Below are 22,723 nucleotides of genomic sequence, written 5' to 3' on the forward strand. Positions count from 1 at the left end.
CAAAAAACTTGCATAATTATTCACTTTGGGTCTTTGATTGTTGACTGAATGAAGTGTTTTTATACTCATGATATATGTTATATGCTCTCCTGTTGGAGGTTCGCTGTTCGCGATGCATTTGTAGCAGGATTTTCAAATATTACAATGTGGTCAACCTTTTACTCGACCCATGTGGGAACTTGCAATGCATTCTGATTGCTGGTCCAAAGGTTTTCTCTTTGTAAAAAAATAGGTTTTGTGGTAAGCAGACAAGAGCCAGCATTCATACTGGACACAAGGCCGCACGTGCCATTATACATTCTACAGTCTACAATATGAAAGTCTGTAAGGCTGACCATAAGGAAATTTTGAATTTTTGAAACTCATCACTGCAAATGGAATGTCACTGCAAATGGAACTGGTAATACATTATTTTAGCAAACAAAATTTGAAACTGTCCAAATAGATTATTTTTGTATTCACATGCAGGGCCTCAAAACATATCAATACAATGTTCTGGAAGTGATTCCCTAAAAGCCAACTACTTGCAGCTACTTTAAGAAGCTTCAGCGCAATGATCAATTAATTATTGTGGTGTTGGTATGTACTGTATGTATATATATATATATATATATATATATAGTGTTGCGGTTTTGGAATAAAGGTTAATTCCCCCTCTTAGTTAGTTGCACCACAACATGAAGCCTCGCGATAGTTCAGTTATTTCTTAGAAAATGTAAGCGTAGTCCTTTCCTGTGTTTAGTTTTGCGTTGAGTAAGCCAGTGAGCTTGGGTGTTCTTTTGGCGCTTTGCTTTGGTGCTTTTGGTTTGGCACTGAAAGGCCACGCGGCAGGCCTGAACAAGTCTACCGAGGCCGAAGGGAGGCGGGGCAGGAGGAGTGGTCGGTAAGCACGAGCCGCCAATCAGGGTTCAAGGGGAGTGGCTAACCACGACGACCAGAGGCGGGGTTTGGAACATTCAAGTCGGGCCGGGGCGGGGCCATATAACCCTGCTCCGAGCCCCCCACCTCAGTTCTCAGACGGCAATTGAGAAAGAGTCAGGTCGGTCAGAGTCGTGTGCAAGTTACAGTTCCCTGTGAGATGATTTACAGTTCCCCGTGAGAGTGAGTTGGGTTGAGCTTGAGAACGCGATTGGAGCTGCAGGACGAACGAATTGAATTGCCGATTGTACACGAACTTTCCCCGTGCCCTGCGCTGTGCGCTGTATTAATCGCGCGCTCGGGAGGACGACCCACGCTGGGCCACAGACGCGCGATTTCCTCCTGCCTGCATTTCTCCTACATACGTGCCGTGACCGCCAGAGGGCTACACCATGAGCGAGCTGTCTGGGAGCGACCGGCAGCAAGGCGCGTTTGGCGCGCGAACTTCTCTTCCTCCATCTCCCCGTGTGTGTGAGTGGGCCCCTTTGTTTGGGGATAAGTTAAACTGGTTAAGCTCTGCTCTGTGTCCCCCTTGCCTTCATCCTGATTCATTCTACATAATAGTGTAAATAAATTCTGTTCTTCCTCTGATTTGACCGTCCTGTCCCTTCCATCCATTGGCTTCGCATGGTACGAATAAAACCGCTCGAATCGGGTTCCAATAAAAGTAACAGCATGAGTCACGTGATACACATTATGCTCGGGCGTACTCTATTAAGCGTGGCTCGTGCGAGGCTTGATCCCCGCTTTCGTGGCAGCGTGGGTACCAAAGGGATGTGCGAATTTGTCCCGAAACCCTTTTTCACGTTTGCCCGGAAGTGGCGATTCGGTCTCGCGGACCCAAAGACCCAGGGGGAAAAAGGGGGTTATTCCCCCCTCTGTAACAGGAACGGGCTTCGGGAGATCCGCAACAATATATATACACTACATGACCAAAAGTATGCGGACACCCCTTCTAATTAGTGGATTCGGCTGTTTCAGCCACACCCATTGCTGAAAGGTATATATAATTAAGCACACAGCCATGCAATCTCCATAGACAAATATTGGCAGTAGAATTGGTCGTACTGAAGAGCTCAGTGACTTTCACCGTGGCAACGTCATACGATGCCACCTTTCCAATAAGTCAGTTCTTCAAATTTCTGCCCTGCAAGAGCTTCCCCAATCAACTGTAAGTGCTGTCATTGTGAAGTGGAAACCTCAAGGAGCAACAACAGCTCAGCCGCAAAGTGGTACGCCACACAAGCTCACAGAACGGGACCGCCGGGTGATGAAGCGCGTAGCGCGTAAAAATCGTCCGTCCTCGGTTGCAACACTCACTACCGTTTTTCAAACTGCCTCTGGAAGCAACGTCAGCACAACAACTGTATGTCCGGAGCTTCATAAAATGGGTTTCCATGGCCGAGCTGCCGCACACAAGCCGAAGATCACTGTGCGCAATGCCAGTCGTCGGCTGGAGTGGTGTAAAGATCGCTGCCATTGGACTCTGGAGCAGTGGAAATGCGTTCTCTGGAGTGATGAATCACGCTTCACCATCTGGCAGTCCGACGGACAAAACTGGGTTTGGCGGATGCCAGGAGAACGCTACCTGCCAGAATGCATAGTACCAACTGTAAAGTTTGGTGGAGGAGGAATAATGGTCTGGGGCTGTTTTTCATGGTTCAGGCTGGGCCCCTTAGTTTGAGTGAAGGGAAATCTTAATGATACAGCATACAATGACATTCTAGATGATTGTGTGCTTCCAACTTTGTGGCAACAGTGTGGGGAAGGCCCTTTCCTGTTTAAGCATGACAATGCCCCCGTGCACAAATCGAGGTCCATACAGAAATGGTTTGTCGAGATCGGTGTGGAAGAATTTGACTGGCCTGCACAGAGCCCTGACCCCAACCCCATCAAACACTTTTGGGATGAATTGGAATGCCAACTGCGAGCCAGGACTAATCACCCAACATCTGTGCCCAACCTCATTAATGCTCTTGTGGCTGAATGGAAGCAAATCCCCACAGCAATGTTCCAACATCTAGTGGAAAGCCTTCCGAGAAGAGTGGAGGTTGTTATAGCAGCAAAGGGGGGGACCAACTCCATATTAATGCCCATGATTTTGGAATGAGATGTTTGATGTTCGGGTGTCCACATACTTGATGTGTGTGTGTGTGTGTGTGTGTGTGTGTGTGTGTGTGTGTGTGTATATTGTTACAGACGCGGTTTTAGATGTTATATTGACCGAGCGGTGGTGTATTACCGCGTCCGAACAGTTACTCCCCGATTAGCCCGATTCCACCCGACGTTGACCAGATCGCACCGCAGATATTCAATCGGGAAACCTCTAAAGCGACCGAAAGAGAAGGAAAAGAGAAAAAGACAGAGTACGGAGGAAGAACAGATTTATTATACACACACAAGCAAAAAGAAAGAACGACCAAAATTATTTACAAGCAATGGATGGAAAAAGCAGTCACACAGCGAATCGTTAACTTATTCTATTCAATTTACTTAATCCCAAGACAACGAGTAGGACAGGACGTTCACACTTACACAGGGGATATTGCAGGCAGGTAGGGCTTGAGGTGGATTGCTTGAGAGGGAGGCAAGGTCGGAGGCAGCAGCTCTCAATTCCTCGCGGTTTTGGCGGGAAAACCCTCCGTCGCGTATCCGCTGCTGTAGACGTCACGCGCTGGCTCGGCACACCTGCTCCTCTCCTGGTGGAGCCGTCTCCCTCTTTTCAGCGCGTCTCTCCAAAGCTGGTTCCCTTTCCGAGTACCTCTCCTCTTTGGCTTGGAGCGTTTCGCATCTCACCGCTCCTCTTGGTGGCGCCTCTTCGCTCATCTCCCAGGTCATCTCTTAAAGCAGTCCCTTACAGTCGCTTTTATAACTCGGGGCAGAATCAAGCCGCCGGCTGCGAGGGCACGCCTACCGGGTCGCTCACCGCGGTGCTGATTGGCCATGCGACCCTCTGGCTCACTCCTCCCCTCTATGACGAGGTGGAGACACGCCTTTCTTCTCCGAGATTAGCACATGGGCAATGGTGGCTTGCGGGATTGAACACAACTCGCACCCTTTTTAAAGGAACTTTGGAGAGCGGAGATGTTTGGGGAAATTGCAAGGGCCTATGCTTATTTTGTTTGATACAATGCAAAGTCAATCTAGTGGGAAACACATATTTAGCCTACATAGAATAAGGAAATACACTATTTAAAAAGATATATCGTGACCTACGTGTAAGTTTCATGGAATTAACTAGGAGGACGGCTGCGACCATTATTTACATTAACAGGGTGTTACCATACTTTTGTAACGTTCACATTGTAACGTTTTCACATTCGTTACACTTCCTCCAAAATTGTTACACTTCTCAAAAAAACCGTTACACTTCTCAAAACCGTTACAATATATATATTGGTGACAACTGTGTGTCCTTGTTTAATATGTAAGCACTCACTCAGGACATCAAGTTTCCTGCTATTGTTGGCCTTGTAACGGCTGATACGACAAACACAATCGTACAACTAACCCTCTATGCTTTTACATGTAACACGCACTCTGGTGTCCAGAAGCAGTTTCACTGAATTCGAGATTCAGAGATTTACTGCAATTTTTTTTGTTTAATCATCGATGGAAATCTTGTGTTTGGAGAATTGTAGATTTACTTTGTATATTTCCAAGAAGAGAAGAAAACAAATGTTGAAGCACAATTTTCCATTTGCAGCACAATATTTGTGGACCATTTTATTACTTCCAACAGATATATGACATTATTAAGTTGTATGTTATGCAGATGTGGTGCAAAGATATCTGTCTAGACTCTAGGGAGATCCTGTCTGGACTGATCTAAGGTGCACCAGTCTCCAGGTAACCCATCGCCAGGTCTTTGATTGTAGATTTGTCAAATGTAGAATGTAGAATGTAGAATGTACATAACTGTGGATGTAGAATGTACATAATGTAGAATGTACATAACTGTGGATAAAACCTTAATATTATAACATTATTTGTTTTACAAAGTTTAGTCTTGTCATTTAACTTTTTGCAGAGAATTTGTTTTTGATTTCCAACTGTAATATTTGGTATAATCTACTGGGCTTGGGTAGTTTTGATTATTTGAATTTGAGATATTTGTTGTTTGTTGGAGCAAAGAACCATCACTTCTGCCAAAATTGCATTTGTATATCTTCCTCAGTTGATGACATTCTCCTTCCTAAATTCTCAGCTTTTTCATTTATACATTTTCAGTTTTTACAATCAAGCTTTTGAAAAGATGTTTCAGCAATGCTTGGAGCTCCCCTCTCAGTCTCGCTTCTCCATCACATTTCCGCTTATCTGCTCGCACTTCATGAGCTGCACCCACGAGCTGTGCCCTGAGGAGGTGAGGTCACTACTTGCTGCTGCCCACCTGTACTGAGTCACCGTCGTGCTCACCGAAGCACATCATGTGCACCAAACACATTCCATGATTGCTGCAGTTTGACTGCGATACTTATTTAACGATGCATTGGCAGCTGTTGAGATTCGAATCATTCATAAACAACGATGCTTTGATGAGCAGGAATGTGACCGATAATGCTACAACATGGGTTTGCCCTGCGGTGCGGCCTGTGAATGCTTCTTCATTCTTGGCAAGGACGTTTTTTTCATTCAAAATGTGGTAGTTTGGGTGCATCTAACTCCACGTTAAAATATATATATATTTAATAGTATTGACCTAGTCATACTTTTTTTTTCTTTTTTTCTACTAGCCCTACATAGTGTTTGTGTAAAATATTTCGGATTTTCAATTTTGTTTAGACCCCCACCAGAATCGGGTAGAAAAATCAGGTACCCTTTGGCCAAATATGTTGCTTCGGCTAAATGTGGAATTTTTCGAATTTTACAAAATGGCCTCGAAAAGGTAGTGGGATCAAAATTGGAAAATAATAAGTTAAACGTTTTTTGAAAATTGAATAATCTGGTAACCAATGAACCAAAAATTTTATTTTATTTATTTATTATTCTTTCTTCAAAACATGACTAGCTGATACATTGGCTGTATTCCCGCAGCTTCATAAGTTTTTTTTTTTTTTTTTTGTATACAACATCGAGGCTCGTAAAAGAGCGAACATTAATCACACAAAAAGTCAAACCGACACATAAAACACAAAATGATGGGAGCGGTAGACAAGATGGGAGAGAGGGGGAAGGACACAAACACAAAATTTGAGAGCAGGGACATCGAGAGAAATGTGGGAGGGAGAGGGCTTGAGGGGAGGTGGGAGAGATATAAAACATATGGACACTGCAAGCACTTCCAGGAAAGAAGTTGCAATTTCAAAAAAGTGTATCTGGGGTGAATTAGCGGGGGTAGAAAAGATCAAGGTTTTGGATGGGGGAAGATAAGAGATGGTGGTGAACAGCTGTTTTAAAGACCTGGAGGGAGGAGTGGTATTGAAGGGAGTGGGGGAGTTTGTTCCAGAGGCAGGAGAAAAGGGGAATGAAAGAGTGAAGGTGAGCAGAGAGCCTAGATTTTGGCAGTTTAACCATAAGAGGGTTGCTGGCAGATCTTGTGCGACCTGTAGGAATACTTAGGGGACAGAGCACAGAGAGAGCTGGGGGAGCAAGGCCGGAGAGGAGTCGGTAGAAGACAGAAAGACCACCAACCTGCTTGCGGTGAGTAAGTGAAAGGCCTTCGGAGTTGGCTTCATCGCAGGAGATTCCAATGATTCTGAAAGCTTTGGTTTCAACAGCGTGAAGCCGATCGAGGTGTGAGGCAGGACCACCGGCCCAGTGGGGGGAACAGTATTCCATTGCGCTGCGGATGAAAGCCTTGTATGTGGTGAGGAGCGCAGGTGTGCCAAGGAAGGACTTCACACGACGGAGGATGCCCAGTCAGCGATTGGCTTTGGAGGCCAGCTTGGAAATGTTGTTTTCCCAAGAAAGATCATGGCAGATAGCGAGACCCAAAAGCATGAGCGACACAACTTCTTGGAGAGGATTGTTGAGAAAGTGTATGGGAGGATTTTCCAGTCGGTCTTTTCGGAGAGACATCGTAAGAGTGTGAGATTTGTCAGGATTGAAAGACATTTTCCACTTGATTGACCAGTCTGTGATTTTGTCCAGTTCTGCAGAGAGTGAGGAGGCTGCAGACTGCCGATCTGAGGGATGAGGAATGGAGCGGCAGAGAGGAGTCATCAGCAAAGAGATAGAGAGGATTTTCCAGAGAGTCGGAGAGATCATTGATGAAGACCAGAAATAGCACAGGGCCCAGAACACTACCTTGGGGAACTCCAGCCTGAACAGGAAGGGGAGATGAGAGAAATCCATTCAGGGCCACATGTTGACTACGACCAGAGAGAAAGTCCGCAAGCCATGCGTGGAGATTTCCATGGACACCAAAGGAGGAGAGTTTGGTGAGCAGAGCGGGGTGCCAGACCGTATCGAAGGCACGTGATATGTCAAGGGAGACAGCTCTGATTTCCTGTTTGGCATTGAGGACCTCCATCCATTGTTGAGACAGCAGAAGAAACATGTCCATAGTAGAATGACCTGGTCTGAATCCAAATTGATGATCAGAGATCAAGCCATTGGAGAAGAGGAAGGATTTGATATCCGAAGCAATGATGGATTCCATGACTTTGCTGATAATTGGGAGCAGGCTGATTGGTCTGTAGTTGCAAGGATCTGTTTTTTTTTTGTGTAACCTTTTTTGGTTTGTGTTCACGTGCACCTTTTTTGTGTAAAGCGGTAATGTTTGCTGATTTCCAAGATGCTGGCAGATGACCTTGAGCAAAAGAGACGGTGAAAAGAACAGAGAGAGGGTGAGATAGAGCGGCAGAGCAGGATTTTCGATTTTTGGACCCGTGGGCTGATGCCGTCTGGTCCAGTTGCAGAATCAGAATCGAGGTTTGATAAAAACTTCTCCACCTTTTCAGGAGAGAAGGACACAGAGTCCAGGAGCAGTTGGGTTCGACTGGGTAAAGTGGGAACAGAGAGAGATGGGTTTGGGACACAAGATTTTGAGGCAAACACAGAGTTGAGGCATTCGGCTTTGTCACGTGCAGTGTCAACTGTGTAGCCATTTGAGATAAGGGAGGGGATGGAGGGGGAACAAACACCAGAAACGGATTTGACGAGACGCCACCAGGATTTGGAGGAAGGAGACAGGTCTGAGAGTTCATTCTTGAGTGTGGAGAGATAGTGGGTCCTGGCACTCCTGAGGGTAGACACACACTTGTTCTGAGCTTGGTGGAAGGAACTGAGATTGCCTTCAGTTGGATTAGCCTTCCAAGAGGCAAAGGCAAGTTGTTTCAGGGCAACTGCCTCACCACAAGATTCAGTGTACCATGGAAGGGAGGAAGGGTAAGACAACTGAAGACGAGATGGGATAAATCTGTGCATGAGAGAGAGCAGTTTGCTTTGGAAGAATTCCCAGGAAGAGTTGATGTCAGAGGCGGTAGAGATGGGAGACCAGTCCAGATGATTGATGGCTGCTTGAAGACCGTGCCAATTGGCCTGAGTGAAATGCCAGACTCGTCGACGCTGAGGAGGCTCTGTGAGAATGGCCAGAGAGATTTCCACTTCAACAAGCACATGATCAGAAGAACCGATTGGAGCAGAAGAAGAGCAGCAGACATTTGCAGGGAAGTTTGTCATAACCAAGTCTAGAAGAGAAGGTACTCCATTGACTGAGATCCGGGTTGTGAAATTGACAGATTGTGTCAGTCCCAATGAGTCACAGAAGTCCTTTGCTGAGGTGCCATGGCTGGTGAGAGATGAACCCACACCCAGCCAGCTGGCATGATGACAGTTGAAGTCGCCACATATGAGGAAGAGAGAGTTTGGATGAGTTGATAGAAGTTGGTCCATGTTGTCAGACAGTGGAATGCAAATGGAGGCATCACTGTTTGGAGGATGGTACAGAACACATATGAACAAAAGGTGGGAGTGGAGAGGAAGCCGTAGCCAGAGGTACTCCTGGGGGTGGGGTGGAGAGAGGGCAGTGCAAGGAGAGTGAGGAAGAGAATTTTTGATAAAGATAGCAACCCCACCACCAGGACAAGGCTCATTTATGGCCTTTGCGTAGCTGGCCTATTGTGTCGGTGTCAGCCTGAGTCGAGTGGCCAGGGAAACCAACTTCGGACAGTGTAGGATGTCGTGGGGGATGTACGCCGGTGTGGCGGTATCCTCGCTGTGATGATGGCTCTGAATGGATGTTGCAGTGGTCGTCTGAGTGGCAGTTGCATCACTTTCATCGTTGCTACTCGCTGCCACCTTACTGTCATCTGCCAACTAAATGATGGAGCTTAAGGCACCAATTTTCTGCACCTTCACGTATTCACCTTCTCAGATGCAAAAGTCAAAGGGTCTCGGAGCAGTTGGGTATGATAGGGAATGATGGGTACTGTGAGTGAGAATGAGTGGTTGGGGACACAATATTTGGAAGGAAACAGAATTGAGGCATTCACCCTTCTCACGAGCGGAGTCAGAGAGGTGAGGGATGGAAGGGGGATCATACACCGGAGACAGCCTTGACGAGGCACCAACAAGTTTTCGAGGAGGGAGGCATGTTTGAAAGTTCATTCTTGAGATTGGACAGATATTGTTGTATGGCTCTCCTGAGAGTGGACTTTCACATTTCACACTTATTATTGTATTTTCCTTTCTGTATAAAGATGTGAAATGAAAAATAAAAAAATCAGATCAAGTACATACACATTATATCAGCAGTTCAACTTCCACATTAACCTTTCTTTTGGTTTGGCATTATTATAATCTCCACTCGCATTCCATTCCACATTCCACACCAGATGAGTAATTCTTCGGGACAATGTTTGTGATGCACCTGGCTTCTTGTCCGTGAGATCACATGAGTTAATTAACCTTCCTGGTAGCAGGCTCACTGATCTACCCACGGCGGTGGCAGGCTCACACTTATCTGAGTTGGGCAATGTGCTTTTGCTCTGTCAGTGTGGGTGGCTTCATTTTTCTGCCTGTATTCGTTTGTTAAGCTTTAGTTTTATTGCCTATGGCTTCTGTTTTTGAATAATAGCATTAAAAAGTACAGCAACGTTCGCTACAAAACTCAAAGCAGGTCATGATGCACGTGGAGCGAAAAGTGGGGTGAAGCAATTATTGGTTCATGTCCGTCTGTCCTTATCAGTTTATGATCGCCATTTTATGATCAAGGAACAACATATTTAAATCGAATGTTATATTTTGAAGAAGAATAGGAAGTGAAACTACCTCGATCTTCTCATAAAACTACCTAAATGCAGGATCATTGCTCACCTTCACTCATTAGTTGCTCTTTTTACCCACCTGTGGAATCAACTTCCGCATCCTCTTCAATCTCATTCTTCCCCCAGATCTTCAAGACAGCTGATCACCACCATCTTATATCATCCCCAATTCAAGGCTGAACAGTTTAAGTTTTTTATCCCACTGATAGGCCGGATGTGGATCCGGACCAGAACCAAAATCGAATCGTTTCATCCTTGTCACCTTCCCAACCTCTTCACCAAATTTTATCCCAATCCATCTACAATGTTTTGAGATATCCTTTTCACAGACACACAACCAAACACACAAACACAAAATACATTGTGCATGGCATGATACTTGCACAATCCCGAAAATAAGTTGTTGACCTTGGATTTTATAAACTTCACTTTTGGATTTTATAAACTTCACTTTTGTTGACCTTTTGGCCTATGTTGACCTTTTTAGCCAAGGTTGACCTTAAAAATAATGTGAGGTTGACTTCAGTGACCTGATATGGAAATACTCTTCAAATTTCAAGTCAATCAGATTAAAATTCACAATTTTCAAAATTTGGCCTATGTTGACCTTTTGGTCGATGTTGACCTCAAAAAGAATTGGTGGTTGCATTAATTGACCTTGTTTGTAAATCCTCTTCAAATTTCAAGTCAATCGGATGAAAATTGAGGATTTTAGGAATTATAGAAAAGTGGTTGACCTTTGGCCTATGTTATCTCTTGACATTAAAAACCACCTTTAGAGGCCATTTTTCCCTGCAAAGCGGGGGTTGGCCTTTTTCGGGAACTGTGGTTGTTGTTGTTTTTCGGTCCCCTATTTGAAGCAATGTTTTACGGCCGGATGCCCTTCCTGACGCCAACCCTTTTTGCCGCCTTTAACGACAAACAGGGAATTACCAGTGAACTGGTACTCAATTTGTGACCTCAAAACCTCAAACAAAACCTCAAATTTGTGACCTTGACATTGTGACCTCAAAATCAATAAGCTTCTTCCTTATGACGAACTATACGATTTGGCGGTTTCGTGAAAATCGGATTAAAATTGTGACCTGTGGGCGATTGACATACAGACAAACAGACAAACAAGAAAGACGTTGTGCAGAGCACAAACCAATTATCAGCAAAGTCATGGAATCCATCATTGCTTCGGATATCAAATCCTTCCTCTTCTCCAATGACTTGATCTCCGATCATCAATTTGGATTCAGACCTGATCACTCTACTCTGGACATGCTGCTTCTGCTGTCTCAACAATGGATGGAGGTCCTCAATGCCAAACAGGAAATTAGAGCTGTCTCCCTTGACATATCACGTGCCTTCGATACGGTCTGGCACCCCGCTCTGCTCACCAAACTCTCCTCCTATGGTATCCATGGAAACCTCCACACATGGCTTCCTCACCGGTTGCAATCAACGTGTGGCCCTGAATGCAATTCTCTCATCTGCCCTTCCTGTTCAGGCTGGAGTTCCTCAAGGTAGTGTTCTGGGCCCTGTGCTATTTCTGGTCTTCATCAATGATTTCTCTGACTCTCTTGAAAATCCTCTCTATCTCTTTGCTGATGAATCCACTCTCTGCCACTCCATTCCTCATCCATCGGATCGGCAGTCTGCAGCCTCCTCACTCTCTGCAGACCTGGACAAAATCACAGACTGGGCAAACAAGTGGAACATATCTTTCAATCCTGACAAATCTCACACTCTCACAATGTCTCTCGAAAAAGACCATCTGGACAACCCTCCCATTTACTTTCTGAATAATCCTCTCCAAGAAGTTCTGTCTCTCAATCTTTTGTGTCTCACTATCTGCCAGGATCTTTCCTGGGAAAACCACATTTCCAAGCTGGTCTCCAAAGCCAGTCGCTGACTGGGCATCCTCCGTCGTGCGAAGTCCTTCCTTGGCACACCTGAGCTCCTCACCACATACAAGGCTTTCATCCGCAGCTCAATGGAGTACTGCTCTCCCCTCTGGGCTGGTGCACCTGCCTCACACCTAGCTCGGTTTCACGCTGTTGAAACCAAAGCGTTCAGAATCATTGGAATCTCCCGCGATGAAGCTAACTCCGAGGGCCTTTCACTCACTCACCGCAGACAGGTTGGTGGTCTTTCTGTCTTCTACCTACTACTCTCCGGCCTTGCTCCCCCAGCTCTGTCTCTGCTCTGTCCCCCATATATTCCTTCAGGTCGCACAAGATCTGCCAGCAACCCTCATCTCGTGAATCTGCCAAAATCTAGACTCTCTGTTCACCTTCACTTTTTCATTTCTCTTTTCTCCCGCCTCTGGAACAAACTCGATTTAGCTCTTACATGAGCCTCGATCTTGTACACAAAAACAACAACAACAACATGCATTTTAAGGCCATTTTCCCTGCTAGAGCGGGGGTTAGCCTTGTGTTAGCCGTCTTGTACACACACAAAAAAAAAACTCCCTCACTCCTCTTCAATCGCACTCCTCCCTCCAGGTCTTTAAAACAGCTGTTCACCACCATCTCTTATCTTCCCCCATCCAAAACCTTGATCTTTTCTACCCCCGTTAATTCACCCCAAATCCACTTTTTTGAAATGCCGACTCCTTTCCTGGAAGTCCTCGCAGTGTCCATGTGTTTTATAACTCTCCGACCCCTCCCCCATTCCCATTCCCCCTCCTCTCCCAAGCCCTCCCCCTCCCACAGATGTCCCGATGGCCCTGTTCTCTACTGTTGTGCTTGCGTGATTCCCCGGTCTCCATCTCGTCTGCCGCTCCCTTTATCATATGTTTTATGTGTCCGTTTATGCTTTTTTGTGATTAATGTGTTATCTCTTACAAGAGCCTCGATCTTGTATACAAAAAAATAAATAAATATGGCACGATTCTTGCAAAATCCACCCCCCTCCCCCTAAAGGCTGCCATGGCTACATAATATTATCCATTTAATTGTGATTAAAATTGTTGGTTGTAATCAACGCTTTGGGCAATCAGATGAAATTTGATTATTTTTCAGATGAAAATTGGTTTTATAAATTTGACCTGGAGTAGATCTTTGACCTTTTGACCTCAAATAGTTGCTTTCCCAATTCAGTGATGGACTATGCAATTGCTGTAATTTTCAGGTGAATCGGATTAAAATTGACGATTTTTCAGATGAATTTTGATGGTTTTATGAGTTTGACCTTGAGTTGATCTTTGACCTGAGGGTGTCTGTGGGGGGCTTGAGTGACTGTTGCTCCTGATACAGGTGAGCTTCAGGCACCACAGTCCTATTTTGTAGGTGTTGGAATAAAAAAAGTTTAATTCCTTATGTTTGGCTGCAACATTTGCAAATAAAGATTGTTTGCAATGTGGCTGGGCATTGATTGTGGAATTGCTACAGCAGCACAAAGTAAAAACTTCATGAGAAGTGACTGATAAAAATGTCATGTTGCTACTATCCATGTTTTTTTTACCTGTGACATGTCTCAGCAATACAATTGCTTCACGTTGCTGTTGTCGTTGTGGGTGTCGATTTTTGAAACGTGCACCCATTGGTCGGGCAGCTGCCAGACCACAACCACATCTGTCGCTTGGCTCCACCCACCATAGCATCGAGATAAAATGATATGGCCGCAATTTTAGTTTTCTGGTAGGCCTAACACATTTGGCCTGTAGGCCTCTGCTACCGGATCCACACCCGCATCCACAATCGCATCCACACCGGATACACTGCTCAGATTTGTTCCCTCAGATTTCCATTGGCTTTGTTTGGGTCGAGTTTTACTCACGATGAGGGACCCAGAAAATCGAATCGCATGTCGATTAATGATAAGGTATAATCAAGCCCGTCAAAACGCACGGTAATTAAGCATTACGTTACACAAATTACTAAAAAAAAAAGATAGCTTTACGTAAATTTTGAATGGCCCATGTTGGGGTTGAGCAATCCGTGGCCGAGTGATGACTCCGCTTGTTCTGATATAAACGTGGAGAGGATGACATGGATAAGAGGTGTCGAGTTAATCTTTTAATAGCGCATTAAATGCGCGCGTTTCCCAATGGGCCCGTTACCTGATGTGGTTGTGACCACAGTGATGTCAATCTTGTTTTCTGTTCGTGTTATGTGTAAACATTTCCCTTTTTCCTCCACTGGTTTTATTCTTTTATTTGTTCGATATTTGTTCGACTATGTGCTAATTGTACGTGTAATCAATTTTCCTGCCCACGTACAGCGGCACCACATTGGTGAGAGAAGTTTGTCCATATGCAACACGTTCCTGGAAGGAATAGCTAAGCAGACGCGGAGCCTCATCGGCAACATCTGCTCAGAGCAATGCAACCTCAGCAATCAGGTATTTATGGATCTTGGACTCCGAAGCTCATCATCACCGGACACTAGGGTTTCATGAATCGCATCCACACCGGATTCTGATGTTATTTCAAATGATGCATTGCACAAAAGTGAAACCATAGCAACTTGCACAGCTACAGTCAATGTGATCATTCGATTAAAGTTGCAAACATTTGAAGAAAAAAATATCTGTAAATCACATATTGATAATTATAATTATATTTACATCATCAGAAATTAAATTGGTATTATTATTATTATTATTATTATTATTATATTTGAATGCTGTTAAAATTATGACTTGGAGAACATTTGCGAACATTTGATATATTTTGATATGAAAGTTGATCTTCGTAAAACTTCCACCTTTATTTCACCAGCTATTGCCAAAGCATTCCGCCAAGACCATCAGTCAGGTAGCGAGTAAGAAATCGAAGAAGATGATGACGAAGAAAGGGGAGCTGGAGAAGGAGCGACCGGGAGTGGAGAGTATGCGTAAGGATCGCCAGATTATCACCAAGTAAGGCTTGAACGAACACTGAGGTGTGGTTCTGGGGATGTAATTGAGGATATCACCAAGTAAGGCTTGAACAAACAATGCGGTGTGGTTCGGGGGATGCAATTGAGGATAGGGTGGAGTGATTAGTAGAAAAGTTGGTGTCTGTCTGACCGTGATGCGTCCTGTCTTTACTCGTCCAATCTCAACCAAACCTTCCTGGGGAATCAAGGGGCATACCATGAAGGCCCTAGATGACGCTTTTTTCCACACTTTAACCACAAATCTCTGGGGCAGAAACATTTGACATGACCAAAGTCTCTACAGAGAAAGCACGTTCACGAGGCTGATGATGCATACTGTCGTGTTCCTCGCGATTAAATCGTCTGAGGAAACGGATTGCTGAACCAGCTTTAACTGTGAGGCGTTCAGTCAAAATTATAGTGGAGGATACACGTGGGGGCAAGTGGGGGGATGGGCAGGGGGAGCCGACGAGCTTACCTTCACTGATCCTCCGATGTCCTCGACCCTGCAATAAATAAACTCAAACGAACCGGATTTAAAATGTACAAAAATAAACAGGTTTATTAAAGAAAATGCTGGTAACAAAGAAAGCACGATAAAACTACAATTCTAAATTGAGGGACCCTCCATACAGACCTGCACACAGACAAAGGGAAATATAAAAGAACGAAAATAAATGTGTGCGATCTATTGTGGGGACTTAGCTCAAATCGGCTGGGGTGTCTCGTCAGTAATTGCCAAAGATCGTCTCAGTCCTTGGCGGGAATGTGTGCTTGTTCGCGTGGGTTCGGCCTCACTGTATGTCTGCCTACTCCTGGCCTCGTCACGCTGCAGCGAGCAAGCAGCGCTCGTACACCCGCCATTCTTGCTTGGAAAGCCGAAGCTCTTCCTCCTCACGGCCACCAGCAAGACCTCGCCACACAACCGTCCGTGATCGGGTCCAAAGTCAGAAAAAGGCTAGAAGATGTTGGCACACAACTGGCCGCTATGGCATCCAGAACGAGAAGAAAGATGTCCGCTGCTCCAACTATTTTGTACCCGCGGCTCTGACGTCATCTGTCCTGCTTCACCAATCGGCCTGTTCCTTCTTACTAGTCCTTTCTGTCAATCAAACCCTGGACCAATCACTGCCCGTCCTGTGTCCTCTTCCCAAGTCGGGGTAATCAGAGGTAGTGCTTCATGCATTGTTTCCGGTGGTTTTTATTAATTAGGGTGTTTAAATGCGGGGTTATGGCTAGGTGTCTAGTGCAGTGTCATAAGGAACAGAGGAATAAATTACAGAGGCAACAACACAGGGGATTAATTTACCCATAATCCCTAAGCTAATTAACATGCCCCACCCCTCGTGATAGGGACGAATATACGAGCTTAATCCGACACACGGTCTAATACAAATTTCCCACTTATGGTACATCCAGATGGTTCTTCTTCTTCACGACAGTCGGAGCACACTACTATATACATTCTACCTGAACGAAGGTATCCCTACCCCCCACAAACGTAATAATACATTTGCTACCAACATTCTTGGCAATCTACCTTGAACGAAATATCCAACCAAGTGTTGTCACTACAATCCGGAAATATCATGTATACCTTTCAACAGAAACTCATTGCCTGTTTTCTCCTCTCGTCACGGCACCTCATCGGGATCATTGACGTTCTTAAGACTGTTTCATATTGAAACAGAACTGACATCAGTTTATCGTTCCATATGAATGGTGGGACATTGGATATGACGATTTTCATCGCGGGAGTATCCATGGAGGATGCCAACATGAAGATGCCACTCTCTGTGTTTAACTCAGCACTCACAACATCATTAACAAAATTTTCATCAGACACCAAAGCAATGATTTTGTGATTCATTCGCGACATAGCTCGGACATGTTCGCACACACAAGCGCATGTTTCCAGGTTAAATTATTAAACGCCTTGTACTGAGGGCATGTATTCGGCATGACGGAAATTTCACATATCTTTGCCCAAACAAGACAAGACTGTAAAAATGAAACGAATCAAAATAAATTAAAAGTAAAACACATTACAAGCAACACAACGCTTGCAAAGCCTCATTAAGGTGGGTAGGTCACACCCAATAGACCAGCTCTCGCTCTTTCTCTCTCTCTCAAAGACAAAATAAAAAGAGAAACAATAGCAAAATACTAAAAACATGGTCAGATGGACAAGGAAAGAGGGAGGAGGATTGGGGGAAGAGGAGAAAACCACAATTACGACTCACACAATACAGGAAGACTGCATACAGCCACCATGACACCACACCCCCCCCCCCCCCCCAAAAAAAAAACCGAATGACCGAGAGAGAGATAGAGATGGAGAAAGGAAAAGCATCACAATGGGGTTTGATTGTATTATAAACACAATGCATTTTCCCTTCCCTACTGAACATGGGGGTAGGGCAAGGTGGGGTTGAAGCCTTGGAGGCTTGAAGTGGGGAGGAGGCATGAAGTGGGGAGGGAATTGTAGCCATAGGATAATGAGGGGGAGGTTGAGGATCTGGGGCGGGAAGGTGGAGGCCAAGGATTTTGGGTTTGGGATGGTGGGGGTGGGGGGGGGGGGGGTGGAGGGAATGTGATGACTTGGAGATTGTGAGAGTGGGAGGGATAGTTGAGGACTTGAAATCACATTTTACATTGTCCAGATATTCTTTGGGTCCCTCCCAGTATAAACAGTCAGACCCAAACCTGGAAAATGCAGCAAATGCATGTCGAATCCACAAATGTCGGGGCATTGTTTCAATGGGAAAAGGGTAGGTTACTGGCAGTTTGTGATTCATTTGGGAAAATCAGAAATCCTGTGAACAAGCCCACGAAAAAATTACGAATACGTGAAGCACAGGGCCATCAATGTCAACGCAAGTCAGAAAAACCATGAATACACCTGTGAAAAACCGCGAATACACCGCGAAAAACTATCAATACGCCCGCTAAAAACAGTGAATACGCCCACGAAAAGCAGTGAATATGCCCACGAAAAGCAGTGAATACGCCCACGAAAAGCAGTGAATACGCCCACGAAAAGCAGTGAATACGCCCAAGAAAAGCAGTGAATACGCCCATGAAAAGCAGTGAATACGCCCATGAAAACAGTGAATACACCCACGAAAAACGGTGAATACGCCTGGGAAAAACGGTGAATACACCCGTGAAAAACGGTGAATACGCCCATGAAAAACGGTGAATACGCCCGCGAAAGAGTGAATACGCCCACGAAAAGCAGTGAATACGCCCACGAAAACCAGTGAATACGCCCAGGAAAAGCAGTGAATACGCCCACGAAAACAGTGAATACGCCCGGGAAAAACGGTGAATACGCCCGGGAAAAACGGTGAATACGCCCGGGAAAAACGGTGAATACGCCCGGGAAAAACGGTGAGTACGCCCGGGAAAAACGGTGAGTACGCCCGGGAAAAACGGTGAGTGCGCCCGGGAAAAACGTTGAGTGCGCCCGGGAAAAACGGTGAGTGCGCCCGGGAAAAACGGTGAGTGCGCCCGGGAAAAACGGTGAGTGCGCCCGGGAAAAACGGTGAGTGCGCCCGGGAAAAACGGTGAGTGCGCCCGGGAAAAACGGTGAGTGCGCCCGGGAAAAACGGTGAGTGCGCCCGGGAAAAACGGTGAGTGCGCCCGGGAAAAACGGTGAGTGCGCCCGGGAAAAACGGTGAGTGCGCCCGGGAAAAACGGTGAGTGCGCCCGGGAAAAACGGTGAGTGCGCCCGGGAAAAACGGTGAGTGCGCCCGGGAAAAACGGTGAGTGCGCCCGGGAAAAACGGTGAGTGCGCCCGGGAAAAACGGTGAGTGCGCCCGCGAAAAACGGTGAGTGCGCCCGCGAAAAACGGTGAGTGCGCCCGCGAAAAACGGTGAGTGCGCCCGCGAAAAACGGTGAGTGCGCCCGCGAAAAACGGTGAGTGCGCCCGCGAAAAACGGTGAGTGCGCCCGCGAAAAACGGTGAGTGCGCCCGCGAAAAACGGTGAGTGCGCCCGCGAAAAACGGTGAGTGCGCCCGCGAAAAACGGTGAGTGCGCCCGCGAAAAACGGTGAGTGCGCCCGCGAAAAACGGTGAGTGCGCCCGCGAAAAACGGTGAGTGCGCCCGCGAAAAACGGTGAGTGCGCCCGCGAAAAACGGTGAGTGCGCCCGCGAAAAACGGTGAGTGCGCCCGCGAAAAACGGTGAGTGCGCCCGCGAAAAACGGTGAGTACGCCCGCGAAAAACGGTGAGTACGCCCGCGAAAAACGGTGAGTACGCCCGCGAAAAACGGTGAGTACGCCCGCGAAAAACGGTGAGTACGCCCGCGAAAAACGGTGAGTACGCCCGCGAAAAACGGTGAGTACGCCCGCGAAAAACGGTGAGTACGCCCGCGAAAAACGGTGAGTACGCCCGCGAAAAACGGTGAGTACGCCCGCGAAAAACGGTGAGTACGCCCGCGAAAAACGGTGAGTACGCCCGCGAAAAACGTTGAATAAGCCCGCGAAAGAGTGAATACGCTTGCGAAAGAGTGAATACGCCTGTCATAAGCCCGCGAAAGAGTGAATACGCTTGCGAAAGAGTGAATACGCCTGTCGTATGCCCGCGAAAGAGTGAATACTCCCGTGAAAAACAGTGAATACGTCGGCGAAAAACGGTGAATACGCCCGGGAAAAACGGTGAATACACCCGGGAAAAACGGTGAATACACCCGGAAAAAACGGTGAATACGCCCATGAAAAACGGTGAATAAGCCCGCGAAACGGTGAATACTCCCATCATACGCCCGCAAAAGAGAATACGCTTGCGAAAGAGTGAATACGCCCGTCATACGCCCACAAAAGAGTGAATACGCCCGTGAAAAACAGTGAATATGTCGGCGAAAAACGGTGAATATGCCCGGAAAAAACGGTGAATACACCCGGGAAAAACGGTGAATACGCCCATGAAAAACGGTGAATACGCCAATGAAAAATGGTGAATACGCCAATGAAAAACGGGGAATACGCCCGCGAAAGAGTGAATACGCCCGCGAAAAACGGTGAATACGCCCGCAAAAAACGGTGAATACACCCGAGAAAAACGGTGAATAAGCCCGCGAAAAACTGAATACGTCCGCAAAAAACAGTGAATACTCCTGCGAAAATAATGTGAATTGTGTGGTTGCGCATGTCGAGCGGCTTTATACATGACACATGGAAGATGTTGTTCGGACTGTAATGTGCACAACTGTCGGGAAATGGTTTATGTGTGGCTGGAAGTGGTTGCATGCACGACACGTGGAAGATGCTTTTGGAAGTGTAATGTTCTTGGCTGGTAGGAGATGCTTTTTGCACCCACGAAAAATCGTGAATATGGGATAGACAGGGCCGCAAATGTAGATACAGGTTGCATATTATCAACCGCGAATATGTTGGGTCCGCGAATGTCGGGGTCTGAAAATGAGGAATCATTTACAACGTCCTTTAAATGTTATTTTTTCAATGCATTGGGAATATCTGATACATTCAATACAACAACAACACAACATGCATTTTAAGGCCATGTTCCCTGCTAGAGCGGGGGTTAGTCTTGTGGTCCCCATGACAATCTTCTCCATTTTGCCCTATTTTCTGCATCTCTCCTTGTTAACCCCCTTGCCCGCATTTCTTCTTCCACCATCTTTAGCCAAGTCTTTCTCGGTCTTCCCCGTCCTCTACTTCCTTCTACATTAACTTCCATCACTCTTCTCAACCAGTCACTTTCATCCTTCCTCAATACATGACCAAACCATCTCAACCTGTTCCTCTTCACAGCATCAATCACAGGCAATATTCCCATCATCTTTCGCAATTCATCATCGCAATCATCATGTCTTCCTCTCTCTCAACGATACTCTGCACATCCATCGAACCATTCGCATTTCCACCCTTTCCAGCCTTCGTTGCTGCTCTACGTTCATTACCCATGTCTCGCTCCCATAAATCGTAACACTTCTCACACATGCAGCATACACCTTTCCCTTCAGCTTCAGCGACACTCTCCTCCTCATCAGCACGCCACTCAGTTCCCGAAACTTCTTCCATGCACATCTCACTCGAGCAACCGTTGCCGAGTCTGATCCACCTTCTCCATTCAGCATGTCTCCGAGGTAGCAAAATGTTTTCACACCTTCCAGCTTCATGCCGTCTCCAAGATCCAACTCAACATTTCCTCCATCTGCAGCTCCCTCTGTGCACACCTTACATTTGAATGTAGCTGCCACACTGGTTAATGACCCTCTCAGACCACTACATTTTTGATGAACCCACTCAGCACACATTGTACATTGAATGGAGTTCACTCCGACACCATTCCTGCACACAGCACACGGCCACTTCCCAGTTCTTTCCACCTCACCACATGCTTTACCACTTGCCATCACCTTTGTCTTTCCGATATTCACCTTCAGACCTTTTGTCCCCATACATTCCTTCCACTTGTTCATCTTTTCCTTCAGTCCATCCATACTTTCCGCAATCAACACCAGATCATCTGCATACAACAACTCCCACGGTAAACCCTCCTTTACGGTCTGAGCCAGCACCTCCATCACAGCTACAAATAGTAGTGGACTTAGTACCGACCCCTGATGCACTCCCACCTTCACCTCAAACTCACCACTGTTCCCGTCCTACGTCCTTACAGCTGTGCATGCGCTTTTGTACATTGCCATCACTACTCTGATCAACCATTCCTCCACTCCTAACTTCCTCAATGCCCATGTCAATACTTTGCGTGGAACCCTATCGAATGCTTTCTCCAGATCAACAAACCCAAAAAACAACTTCTTCCTCTTATCCATGTACTTCTCCTGCAACTGCCTCACAATGAAAAGCGCATCTGTCGTTCCTCTTCCTGGCATAAATCCAAACTGCATTTCGTCGATCTTCACTTTCTTCCTTATCCTCCTCTCCAACACCCTTTCCAATACCTTCATTCCATGCTCCAATAACTTTATCGCTCGGTACGAGCCACACTCCAGAGGGTCACCTTTCCCCTTGTATAGAGGGACGAGGGTACTCAGTTCCCAATCCACTGGAATGCGGCCTTCTTTCACCACCAGATTACAGATCTCTGTCATTCTCTTCACACCCCAACTTCCTGCTGCCTTCAACATATCTCCCACAACTCCCGTCGGCCCTCCCGCTTTTCCACTCTTCATTGCTTTTATCGCTTCCTCAACTTCCTTCTCAGTTATCTTCTCTGCCGGTCCTAAAACTGGGTTACTCTCTATGTTGCCATCCCATTCATTCTCTGTATTCAACAGGATTTCCATATATCTTTTCCATCTTCCTTTAATTCCATCTGGGTCGACAACGATTTGTCCCCCTTCATCCTTCAAGCAACTCACCCCCATCACATCACACCTCTCTTTCGCTATCTGCTTTGCAATCCTGAATACTGCTTTCTGACCCTCTTCCGAATCCAAGCGTTCTCCGAACATTTTCCTACATGCCTCCTGCGCCTTTGCTACCTCTTTCTTTGCAGCCTTCCTGGCTGCCTTATAACTTTCATGCTCTGCTGTTTCTGCTCCCGTACCCTTCGCCTTCTGCCACTCTTTGAACTTCTTCCTCTTCTCGTCAATCCTCTTTCCAACCTCAACATCCCACCACCATGTTTCCGAGTGCCTCGGTGGTCCTTTTGTCCATCCACATACCTCACCAACGGCTCCCAACAGACTATCTTTCATTGACATCCAACCACGTTCAAGCTCAACCACATCATCCTCCACCCTACTCAGC

The 22,723-nt window shown here is 46.2% G+C and overlaps 1 protein-coding gene across 1 annotated transcript in view; it reads left to right on the plus strand.

The window, feature by feature from the left end:
* The window catches only part of LOC137431904 (nck-associated protein 1), a 343,894-nt gene that overhangs the window by 167,827 nt on the left and 153,344 nt on the right, over window positions 1-22,723 (plus strand). Inside the window, exons 17-19 of the mRNA XM_068123738.2 lie at window positions 5,149-5,281; window positions 14,343-14,462; window positions 14,842-14,981. Of these exons, the coding sequence (XP_067979839.1) occupies window positions 5,149-5,281; window positions 14,343-14,462; window positions 14,842-14,981 (393 nt within the window). The remainder of the gene's footprint in view (window positions 1-5,148; window positions 5,282-14,342; window positions 14,463-14,841; window positions 14,982-22,723) is intronic.

This window comes from Myxine glutinosa, chromosome 7 (genome assembly GCF_964187855.1).
Source record: "Myxine glutinosa chromosome 7, kmMyxGlut1.1, whole genome shotgun sequence".
Classification (NCBI taxonomy): domain Eukaryota; kingdom Metazoa; phylum Chordata; class Myxini; order Myxiniformes; family Myxinidae; genus Myxine; species Myxine glutinosa.